General features: G+C 48.7%; 1 protein-coding gene across 1 annotated transcript; it reads right to left on the reverse strand.

The window, feature by feature from the left end:
• Positions 1 to 1,604: 1,604 nt before the first annotated feature.
• SF3A3 (splicing factor 3a subunit 3) lies at positions 1,605 to 10,016 on the reverse strand. Its single transcript, XM_055800357.1, has 17 exons — positions 9,858 to 10,016; positions 9,631 to 9,678; positions 9,460 to 9,512; positions 8,887 to 8,992; positions 8,354 to 8,426; positions 7,861 to 7,952; positions 7,339 to 7,421; positions 6,818 to 6,956; positions 6,403 to 6,471; positions 5,978 to 6,045; positions 5,516 to 5,623; positions 5,145 to 5,214; positions 4,248 to 4,412; positions 4,023 to 4,133; positions 3,482 to 3,572; positions 2,513 to 2,568; positions 1,605 to 1,898 (listed from the first exon to the last, which is right to left on the reverse strand). The coding sequence occupies exons 1-17, from the start codon at positions 9,951 to 9,953 to the stop codon at positions 1,821 to 1,823; spliced, it is 1,506 nt and encodes a 501-aa protein (XP_055656332.1). The 5' UTR covers positions 9,954 to 10,016; the 3' UTR covers positions 1,605 to 1,820.
• Between the last annotated feature and the right edge of the window lie 1,723 nt (positions 10,017 to 11,739).

Consider the following 11,739-nt stretch of genomic DNA (forward strand, 5'->3'; position numbering starts at 1 on the left):
GAGCGGACCTCTCCCAACAGTGACTATGCTCCATGACAGAGCCAAGTTCACTGGACAGAGGTTTTTGGCTGCACAGCTCCTGGTTACATCCTTGCCTGTGCCTCCAAACTGCTGCGGAGTCCTGAAGCCCCTGAGGCACTGCCCAGCCCCGCGCCCTGCACTCACCCCCATGCTCTAGGAAGTTCTACCTGCTTTGGTGCTCCCCGTGACACCCAGCTCTCCCTTGCAGGAATCTCTCTGCTCTCCTTCAAAGTCTGTATCACTGAGGAAACGGTGGAGATGTGACTCCAAACAGGCTCCCCAGGCCAAGTTATCCAAGAACTGTTTATGAGTTAGGCCCAGTTACCATTCCCTGAGAGCTTGCACAGCGATCACCGAGGCTGTTCACTCAGAGCAAAAGAGAAAACAATGCAGGCTGGCGTCTCGCTCGCCTTCCAAACCAGGGCAGCCACCAGCCGGACTGGGTTTGGACAACCTCACCGAGCAGGGTGCCATGCCAGCGCAGCCCAGCCCAGCTCCAGGGCAGGCTAGGAACCAACGCCTACCCAACACCACCTCATCCCAAGGAGAACAACCCTTCCCCGGGGGCAGGGAAAGGAGAGAGCCCACAGCACTGACTCACCCTGTCCGTCGGCTCCCTGAACCCCAGCGCACCAGCAAAAGCCCGTAGCCACTGCTGGTGGTGGCGTGCCTGGAGCACCGGCAGCAGCTGCGGTACCGGGTACTGGCCCCGCAGGTGCGCAGCCGGTGTCAGCAACCAGCCCCACCCCTGCCAACCACCCCTGCGCAAACCATGGCCCAGGGGAAGCGCTGGTTACCTTCTGCTCCGCAGCATCTGCAGACACAAACGGCCCTGTGCAGCGACAACAGAGAAACTGTCTGTTTGAGGCTGTAGGCATCACACAAGCGACTCTGACCCCACCTGAGGGGCTGGAGGGGGCAGGACTGCCACATATCATGCATGTGGCCTCCGCACAATGCCTCTTTTCTCCTCACTGGACCTGCAATTCACGTGGCAGCATGAATATCATGGGGTATGTATGTACAGATATCTCTGAGCATGGCATCAAGGAGCACCCAGAACGCTCCTGAAGTCACAACAGTCACATCTAAACACATCACGCATTCCTGTCTCAATCCTCCTGCACCACAGCTCAAGAGAGTCACCAAAGAAAGGACCTGCACTACAGCCTACCAGGTCTTTCAAGTCAACAACAGTGCTGGAGAAATTACCACAAACTGCCCACGCAGCCCAACCTAAACCAAGCTCCATTATTAATTCCCTGAAAAAAGTCCCAGTGGCCCCAGCTCCACAGGGAGGAAAAAAAGCAGCAGTGTTAAGCCAAGCAAGTTTGTTTTGCACAGAAGGCCAAAGAAAGCCACATGCTTACAGCAAAATACAGTATAGGACTGTTACTTGCTGTCAGCCCGCAATGTTCATGTGTGCTTTACAGAAAGTCAATCCTCATCATAAAAATTTCCATCAAAATGGGAATAAGAATCAATCATTTCTGACAATTGAAACTCTGTAAAAAGCATTTTAACGACTGTAATCAATCTCTTCCTTCCAGCATACAAAAGGAGACAAGTTTCTCAGCACTTCCTAAATTAAAACTGGTTTATTTTCCAGGGTTTTTTTTAATATAAAATAACATCACAAGTCTGCTTTTCACAAGGGGCTTACTAGAAAGAGATTCTATAAAGTATCCTTGAAATCTATATTCATGCACATACAAAAATCCAGAAACTGAAGAAGAATCAGGGCTGCTGCCACATCTCCACTTGCTTTCCAGAGGGTGAAATTGTTCACTTGGGAAAAGCTACAGCAACCCTTGACGTTTCAGGTCTTCATAGGTCTTCTTATTCACGACGTTCCCACTGGAATCCTCGTATTCCTCCTGGAATGGAACTAACAGTTTAGAGACACACGGACACAGCCTGCCTCAGGCTGTACTACAGCATTTCAATCTTATCTCCAGCACCACCCGCTGAACACAACCACCCTGCCAAGAACCTCTCTACATGGAGGCACGCACCACATCTACCAGCGGGCTCCATGAGAAGAGCTCAGCCAGAGTCAGAATAATTACAAGCTACACTACAGGCTGTTATGTCCCACAGGTACCTGCGTACTGTTGAAAAATTGTTTTGAGACAGAAGTTTAAGAAAAAGCATTAGTACGAGTGACCACACTTCTCACAACAGTTTCTTTTTCTTCTCACACAACAAAGATGACATTGGTACTGCAAGCCAGGGTATTAAAAGATTCTTACACAGAGGGCTGAGTCCATCCCATCAGAATTACCCTCCAGCACGGCACAAGAAGCGCTTTTCATACATCACCACTAACAGGAGCCGTGCAACCAGCAGTGTAGGCTCCCGCTTATCTCTCCAGCATGCAGAGGACCCTCTTAGACACTCTCATGACAGAGCCAGACAGGTCACGCAAGGTAATTGGGGGGTTTCCCATGTACACAGGGCTAGAGACATCCAAATACCTCCAACATCTCACCTCTGTATCAGGCTGCCATCTCTCCGAAGCCTTCTGTTGTTTCAGTTTTGCCCACACTGTAGATAAAAAGTCATACAGGATCTGAGGCCATTTCCAATGAGATACTATTTTTTAATCTAGTAAAATATACACATGATGGGGTTTTTTTCCCCCTTTTAAAATACCGTCACTTCAGCAACCCAGGAATATATCTAATATCCATTACAAATTTCTCATCCCTCTGTATGGTTTACTGAAAGGCACAGAACTAAAGCAAACAAGGCTTTAAAGTGATTATCCAGGATGGGACACAAGAGACAAAGGTCCAGAAACATTACTTCAGAGATGCAGCTCCAAAGGAACAACAGTTTTTGGGAAATCAAGGCTTTACTTGTTTGGTTTCTTCTAGGCAAGAATTAATTTACTGCCAGGAAACCACAACCTTTATCTGCTAACCTGAGTGGGGCAGATTCAAGAAACAGCCTCTGCAAGAGGTAGCCTCTCAAAACATTGGCACAGTTTAGCCGCTTTAACTTATAATCACTGTTAAGTCCCGAGTCCTGTTAAGGCTTTCAAAATCCGCTCTACCATTTCTGAAGTTTTTTTTCTGGCTTCCCCATGAACTTGTTAACAAACATCAAATGAGTAAGTTACATGGGATGATGTACCCACACTCTGCCTGAAGAAATGGTGGCCCACTGCACTTGGCTGAGATTTCATACGCAAAGCATCACAGACAAATAACTGCCAACAAATGAACACTTCGCTGGCAACCCCAGCAAGCATCTACTCCTGCAGGTATCCAACCAAGAAGACACTCTCCTTTTCAGAGCTGGGAGGGATGATCGAAGGAAGGATTATCCCACATGCACAGGGTTTCTTACCCTCTATCCTGAAACTAGTCTCTGGTCACAGAACAAGACAAATTTTTGGTCAGAGCCAATATGGGCGTTCTTATGCCACATTCCTCATTCTGCCGTCACTACTTACAGGACACTGCATCCTCAATCTGTGTGACGTTGGCAAAATGCGCAGTGTTGGGAATGCCCAGGCATCTCATTCCGTGAGCGTGTCGCCACTCCTGGGGAGAAGAGGTAAGAGGTCAGTGCATGAGAGGGAATGCCACTTCATCCACAATGCCAAAAACTACACGGCATATTAAAATCTGGACATATTGAAACAATGTAGGAATCAAAATACAAATCTACCAGTCCTAAGAACTTCCATACAAATATTTTTTCTGTATTTTACACAGTGTCAATACACTGGCAGTCAAGAGGCACTCTGCACCAATCAGACCTGGATACTGCAATTAGTGTTCAAACAAGAAAGGACTGCACAAAAACTGGCAGAAGAGATCTTAATATGCCCTACAAAATGTATAGTTCCAGTTGCATAGCCCTGCAGCATCATCCCAGACCATACATTAGAAGCTGAAGAAGTGCCACACGGGTACTCCAGTGACTCAGCTACTTACTATAAAGATTATCTGAACACAGTACTGATGTTTTTGTAGCAAAATGTTACTTACTGCAAAGTGACGCTGGAAAGCTTTGGGCCCTCGGTAGGTGTAGTTACCACAAATCTCACAATTGTAGTTGATGTTTAAACCATGTAATTTATACAACCAGTATGGGATTGGCTGTCAAGCAAAGAAAAACCAAGATGAGGACATGTGGCAAGGCAGGTTCAAATGGAAGAGCAGTGTGGAGTCAGTGAGATCTCCCGCTTTTCCAGACCTGACAATCTCAGTTACCTTGCCATCCCAACCAAGAGGCAGGTTTTTAGGATTATAAATTATTTCATTTTCTTCATCTTCACTCTCACTCTCACTGATCTGCTCTTCTTCCTCCTCCTCCCGCTCTTCCCCTGTCCGTGCTTGCTTACGCTGCACGTTCTCGTGAGTAAGGTGTCTCTGTTCCTATAGCATGAAAAAAAACAGAAGGAACTGTTCACACAACATGACAGCAACAAAGGGCGGGCAAAATCTTGCAGTGTGAAACACTTTTTCAATGTACAGAGGGAGGAGAATGGAAGACTGGTACGAAACAGAGAACTCTCATTTTACTCAGCCCAACAGCTTAAGTTTTTAGTATAACATTTCCTACTTAAAATGCATGAAAATCTTGTACTACCACTAGCACTTCCAAGATGACAAGCTAACGGCAACAGCCACCCTGCTGAAAGCTCTCACCCCAAAATGAAGCAAGGAATTAAGGCAAGCATCAAGACAGAACAAGTGAAGGTTTGCAATACCCTGAGAGTTAGCCATAAAATAGAAATTATCTACATTGATGTGCCACCTAGAAGAAGGGGGAAAAAAAAAAAAAAAAAAAAAGGAAAAAGACAGGCCTCCCCAAGGGAACATGTCACCTCTCTACCTCGGTCTGGGACTGACACAAGATACACCTGTTCACAAAAGCCTGCCAAGTAATTACCTAATGGAAATACAAATGTAATCCACCATATCCTACCTAATGACAGAAAAAAGCTATCTGCTAACATGCACTTTAAAACATTGCAACTCTGGATGTGAAAATAACTTTTCTGGGCATGCTGTCCACAAAAGCGTTGGGTACAGATATGGGTAACCTTCCAGTCACTATTTGATGGTCCTGAAATAAAAAGCTGAAAGACAAAATAAAATCCTTACCCCAAGAACTTCTACATACTCATAAATCTGAGCTTCCAGGAATGCAAGATCTTTATTTCTTTCAGTGTCTCTGGAAATAGATAAAGAAACTTTATGAAGTCCATTCCAGAACTGCAAACATCACGTATACACTGAACTTCTAAAGAGAAATTTGACTTGTACACAGCAAGAAAACAGAAACAAGTACCAAACAGCTCTGCGCACAAACGCACAAATTCAGCTCTGATATCTTCCATTTGGTTCGGGACCATTTGGTCCAACATAAAAAGCTTCTAATACTCCAAGAATCTCTCTGTCACGACATCTACAGAATACTTCTCATCCAAGTGAAGAGAAAACCACCAACCACAGAATGACCTTTAAGAATTCACCTTTTGCTTCCTTTTGTCTTTGGATTCTTAGCAAACAAGGAAGGATCAAGTGCTTCTAGGGATTTGCCTTTAGTGCTAAAAAGTCTCTGAGCACGCTCTTCCAGAGTACTGTGGAGAAACAGGGAGAAGATGAGTCCAAACCATAGTTTTACGTTTCCCAAGAACTATCTGAATTTAGGCAACAAAATTCTAAATTTAGCTTTTAAGAGATCATGAGTTTTCCTATTATCTTTGTCTTCATTCCTTACGCCAAACTCTTCTATACAAAAGACTTCAGTACAGGACACTTCCCAAAACGGTAGATTCACAGTATCCCCTGACTGGTTCTCAATGTTCTGTCTTTCAAACACCATTAAGGTAATTCTTGTACAATAGAGACAACAAAACAAGTATCCCATAAAGTAATGCAAGACAGGAAGACCTCAAAAACTGAAAAGGAACCATAAAAAGACAGCATCTTACCCGCCACATTTTAGTCCCAGGGCCAGTAAAGCTGATTTTAACCTGTCCAGTCCCAGGGAGGCCAATTCCTGATCAATTAAAGTAAATGGCAATAAGAGGAGCTATTAAACAAATACATTTTTATTGTATGTCCATTTTAACTCATTAAAAAAGAAAAAAACCCCAAGGAATAGCATTCAAGAAAGGTCTGTCAAGGGTGCGTCGTTTCTTACTGAAAAATGAGGAATGTGACAAGCGTAACCAGATCTTTCAGGTTACATCCCCCTAATGGGAGAAATTAAGTCATTAGCATAATCAAAAGTTTTATCTAGAAAGCACAGAGCCAGAGACAAAAGCACAGCAAGTAAAATTATGAAAAGAAACAAAATGACTAAGCTTCCACCTGCTCAAAATTTAGCACTAAACACAGAGGACTGAAAACATACCTCCCAAGAGGAAAATGCTGAGAGGTCCAGGTGGGCTCCAGCGTGAGTGAGAGCACTGCTGGTCTCTTTCTGCCAAGAAAAAACAAATGCAAGATCTTGGTGACATCCTACAACACTTCATGCAATGCAATATTCTGCCCTCGAGAAAAGCAGTTCATTTGACAGAAAAATTCTCTCACTAAAATGACCAATGGAACAACAGAAAAGATACAAAATCAGCAACCCTTAAAAAAAGGTTTGTTTCAAAGGGGTTATGTTGGTTTTCAAATTCAAGTTAGCATTAAATTGCATCTTTGTGATACACAGCTACACACCTCGCTATAAGATGTAACGTCAGTGATGACTTTACACAAATGATTCACAGAAAACCTATCACAAATACAGCAGCATTCACACGGCATTAACAACTGCTCACCGGCCAGCCAGGGAACGTTCCGTTTTCCCACTTCTTCTCAAACTCAGTTTGAATTTTCCCAAAAAGTTCATTCTGGTCCAGTAACGGTTTCACACGATCGGTGTAATCCTGCAGGTACTCAAGAAGCATTTCAAGGTACCTGGCACAGTAATCACAAGCACAGGTAGTTCAGTATCAGCCTCTAACATATTTCTCTAAGCACATCTTTGGAAAGTATTTTCCCTCTAGTACTCCAAAGGGAAGTCATCAAGATTACGAGTTTTCAACGCACAATTTCTAGATGCAGCAGCTACAAGGATAACTTAAAAGGTCTTTCCAGAGTAGAATGCAACTTCCCACATTTTTGGTGTGCTGTGTGTTTTCTCAGGGCTCAGACACATGACTGAGTTACTATAGCTCAGTGACCAGGCTTGCATGAGTTGAGTTTGACTGTTAATTATATTCTTAGCAGCTGCACATGTAAGAAGCAAATTCCTTCCCATCAACTGTCATAAAAGCAGCAGGCAGGCAAAAAGGCTCACCTCTTATATTCAGCATTTTTTCTCTCCTTGGGAATATCAAAGAGTTGGTCAAATGTGGATAAGTAAGTGATATAATCCAATTTCTAGGGACAAAAAAAGTTTTGAGTCAAGCTTTATACACATGCAGCCAAATTAACATCTAGTTTCCCACTATCAGACCAGAAGAAAAGCACTAGCTCTTGCCATTATTCTGGACTGCAGAGGCCTGGGGTCCTCCGTACACTAACACGTTGCCTCAGACACCTATTAGTCCTCGGCAGCAGCAAACAGTGGCTTTTTACAAGGCCCTCATCACATTAATGACAGAGCGATCAACTCAAGAGAGCAAAAGAGGAGAGTTGAGACACAGCATTCAGAATTCAGATGCTGTCAAGCAGTATGTGCAACAAAGTGACTTCAACACTGCTACTTGGAAATAAATTTACCTATGTGAGGACCCCCACCCCCAAATAACCATGAACCAACCAAAGAAAAACCCTGGCCTTAAGCACTGAAGCTGCCCAGACACATACAGCCATTTACCTCTGACGATTTTAGATTAATGTACTTGAGGTAACAGTCATGCAGATCTAAGTATCGTCCATATCCTTCTTCGTCTGTGAACTCCACCAGATCTGCAGGAAAGATCACGAAGAGCTTTACTATGAGCTTAATCTCCTCTATTTGTTATACATATGCTTTAGAACTTGGAAAGGATTAACTGTGGACTAATCTATGCTTCAGGAAGATGCTGACAATGCAAGTGAGATATTCAGTGACCAGGCAACTGAGAGCTTCTCTCCGTAGGCACAGTAGAATGTTCCTCAAAAGGAGCACCACTACTGTGCAATATTCCAGGGGCTGCAGTTCAGAATTTAAATGACAAAAGGAACAATTTTCAGAAGTCATTTAGTAAAAGGGAGGTGGAACTCTGAAATGTGCAAAACAGATCAAATAACTCATTAAATAATACCTCAAGCAAGCACCATGTTTTCACTTAAACTGACTAGCCTCAGAAAAAAACCTACAAACTTACTTTGAGCTTCTTCACTCGGGTTATCTCTGGCCTTCAACAGTTCCTCAAACTCCACTGACATCGGAACACAGATCTTCAAGTACAGACAAAAGTTATAGAAAAAATGGTTACTTCAGCTAATGTCCTAGAATAATTAATATCAAATCACAATAGGTTGCATCAAGAAAACTGCTAACTGAAAGGTATCCAAAGCACTTCTTCACCATGCACCAACAAAAAAAGTCTGATTTTAGCCAGCATGAAATAGGCAAGACCAAAGGCCAGCGCAGCAGCAGAACACTGAGCTAACACACAACAAGCAGAGAGCATGGTCAGCATCTTGCATCTTCCCCTATTCACACGACTCTCACAGGAGCCCGTCTCTGAAGCACCACCTAACCTCCAACACCTTCTGTTCTCAAGTGACATTTTAGTGTACTTAATACTGGTATATTACGGCAATTAAACTGGGGGGGAAAAACCCCAGTCTATTATAGGGATGAGGCCAAACAGACCACAAACCACTTATTCTTACCAAGCAGATAACTACTCACCTCATTTGGGTGCTTCCGGTGAAATTCCTTAATTTGTTTCAATCTGTTGTAGAATTCTGCAAATTCATTTGGCCCTGAAATGGCACTGAGTTCTTCCTTCCGTAAGCTGTGCGTTCAAGAAAACAGACAGATTAGAAGTGGAAAGGAAAACACGTTGGCTGCGTTTTGGTCACACAAAGCTCCAGTAAGACTGGCTGCAAACCTCACAAGGTCACATCAGATCTCACAGTCTGCCTGGTTTACGGTTGGAGGCTGAGGGTCACATCTCCCACTGAACACACCGTAGCCTCCACTTAGAAACCTTCAAGGCAACTCAGGCCCTCCCCCCAGGACTTACAAAAAAAAAAAAAGAACAAAAGGTGTATACATAGCATGTACGTGTCCAACATGCAACATGGCTCCTGCTCTAGCATGTTTAGTCTCCAAAATTTGATTTCTGGTGTTGCACGCCAGTGTTACTGCCCATATATTTACAGCTGACTTAAAAAAGCCCGCCAAGTCCTTTGTCCGCAGAAGGTGCCCAGCAGATGCTCCGCTGCACACACCGGACGGGGTGTTTGTGTCAGCACTTACCCATCCTTGTCGTCGTACAGGTCTCTCAGGTTGCCGCTCACCTCCATGTACCTCTGAAGAACAGAAAAGAGCCCCAGACGCCCAGGGACGTTACCGCGGTGAGACCCGCTGGCTCCGGCAGCACCGGGCAGAGGCCAGGCCCACCCCGCTCCCCCGGCCCCCTGCACTCACGTCCTGCATGGCCCGTGTCCGGTGGTCCGAGTTGATCTGGTCGCGGAGCTGTGGGGAGAGGAGCGGGGGACGGGGGGGAGGGAGGGAGAAGGGGAACGGGATTAGCGTGGAGCGGGATTAGCGCGGAGCGGGGGCGGCGCGGAGCGGGGCTGGCGCAGGCCCGGGGTTGGCGCAGGCCCGGCGCCCAGACGCACGCACGCACGCCCTCCCCGCGGCCCCGGACGCACCGTAGACTTCTTGGTGAGCATCTCCTTCACCATCACGTCCATGAGCCGCTCCCGCTCCTCGTGATAACGCCGCTGCTGCTCCAGGATCGTCTCCATCCTCCCGCCCGCCGCCGCTGCCGTTGCCCGCCGCCCGCTTCCGGTCCTGCCTGCGCCCCGCCGGAAGGCCCCTGCCCGGCTCGTGTCCCGCCAGAAGGTTCCGGCCCGGCCCGCGGCCCGGCGCGGAGGTTCCGGCCCGGCGGCGGCGCTCGGCTGCGGAGCGGAGTTACCAGGCCCGGTGCCCAGTGCCCGATGCCGGGACGGAGGGGCCAGGCCCGGTGCCCGGTGCCCGGTGCCGTGCCCGGTGCCGGGGTGGAGGTGTCACGACCGGGGCTGGCAGCGGCTCGGCCGGAGCCGCCAAGGGGCCGCCGGCAGGAGGCGGCTGTGGCCTGGCCGTGCTCGTGCGGCCCGGAGCCGCCTCAGGCTCCTCTCGGTCCCGCCGGGCACCCTCAGGACGAGCCCCGGGCGTCAGGGCCCGGCACGGGCCTGGCTCGCTGCGCGGCGGCGCCGTGCTGCCGGCTCGGCCCCCAGGCCCCGCCAGCCCCGCGGCTCCGAGCGGAACCCTCCGGAGACTGGGGGCATCCACCTGGCTCTGACAAACCGGCCCGGTGCCACCGGGAGCTGCCCAGGCAGAGCCGCAGCATGAGGTGACGGCTGGTGGCCCTGGCATGGCCCTGCTGCACTCAGCCATGGTGGTGGCATGTGCCACCTCTGCACAGATGCCACATGGCTGCAGAGGGGCCCGCGGAGATCTGAAAGCAGCCTCTCTGCAGATGGGGAGCTGGAGAGAAGGGGGTTCTGCCGCCAGCATCTCCCCCCTCACACAAATAACCTGCACTGCAGCTTTGGGCACAGCGTCACGGCTCAGGCTGCAGCCTGACGGTGCACCCAAAGGAGCAGCTCGATTTTTACTGTCCCATCTGCCCGCTGAAGAAAACAGCAGTGGGACTGAGGCCAGCAGGAGAGGGATCTCAGTGCAAGAGCAGCTGCTGGAGGACATGACAGGCCTGAAGACCACAGTGGTAGCCACCCAGCCCGCTGCAGCCATGGCGGCAGGGCCAGAGGAGGGTAGGAAGGCAGGGCTCTGGCCAAAGCCCACATCAGAGGAGGCCTGAGGAGCTGGAGGCCCCTGAAGCACGTCCCTGGCATTTCTGTGGCCTCAGCTGCAAGTGGCTAGTCTTTCTGTTGCCAGGGAGAGACAGATCATTGTGTAAGTGCTGGAAAAGCAACAACAAAACCAAAGGTGCTGACAGCATGACCTGGACAGAATCTGGGCACTGGAGCCGCAGAGGGTCTTGCAAAGCTCCCCAGCACCCCTTTTCCCACCATTTCCACAAGTGCTGTTATTAACAGGCTCAGTGTCCTGCTGTGGCCTAGCTCTGGCAGCACACCCTGTGCCCCTTGCTGCTGAGGCCACAGGGCCATGCTGGCCGGGACCCTGGAGCCCCATCCAGGTGGGTGTGCATGGACCGTCCTCCGCTCTGCTGCTGGACTCCTCCGCCACAGAGCGTGGCTCCCGGGGGCAGTGGCCAGGGGAGAGGGTGTCTCACTGGGAGCCTGTGTGTGTCAGCCCGGGCATAGGGGACTGGTAGCAGCAGTGCTCAGGACCCCCCTTGCCTCACAGGTGCCCCTTGCTCTCCAACACAGGGCCAGGCCCTGGAGTCGTTTGTCCACTCTGCAGGAGGGGACACGAGTCTGATAGTCAAGAGAGAAAAGGGGCTGGAGAGAGGACCCCAGCAAGGGGCAGGCAGACCCCTGTGGGCAGGAGCAGGGCTGGATCCCCGCGCACGGGGCTGGCTGCAGGCACAGGGCCCTCTGCAGACATCTTTCAGCAGAGAAAAGGGTT

This window comes from Falco peregrinus, chromosome 3, assembly GCF_023634155.1.
Source record: "Falco peregrinus isolate bFalPer1 chromosome 3, bFalPer1.pri, whole genome shotgun sequence".
NCBI lineage: Eukaryota > Metazoa > Chordata > Aves > Falconiformes > Falconidae > Falco > Falco peregrinus.

Bases quoted from the DNA above. Each gene is read 5' to 3' on its own strand.
- SF3A3 (XM_055800357.1), bottom strand. From the start codon at position 9,953: ATGGAGACGATCCTGGAGCAGCAGCGGCGTTATCACGAGGAGCGGGAG. The intron at 7,953-8,353 runs GTAAGTTTGTAG...TCTTTCCTGCAG, and splicing joins CCCGAGTGAAGAAGCTCAAA to ATCTGGTGGAGTTCACAGAC. The intron at 3,573-4,022 runs GTAAGTAACATT...TCTTCTCCCCAG, and splicing joins CTTTCCAGCGTCACTTTGCA to GAGTGGCGACACGCTCACGG.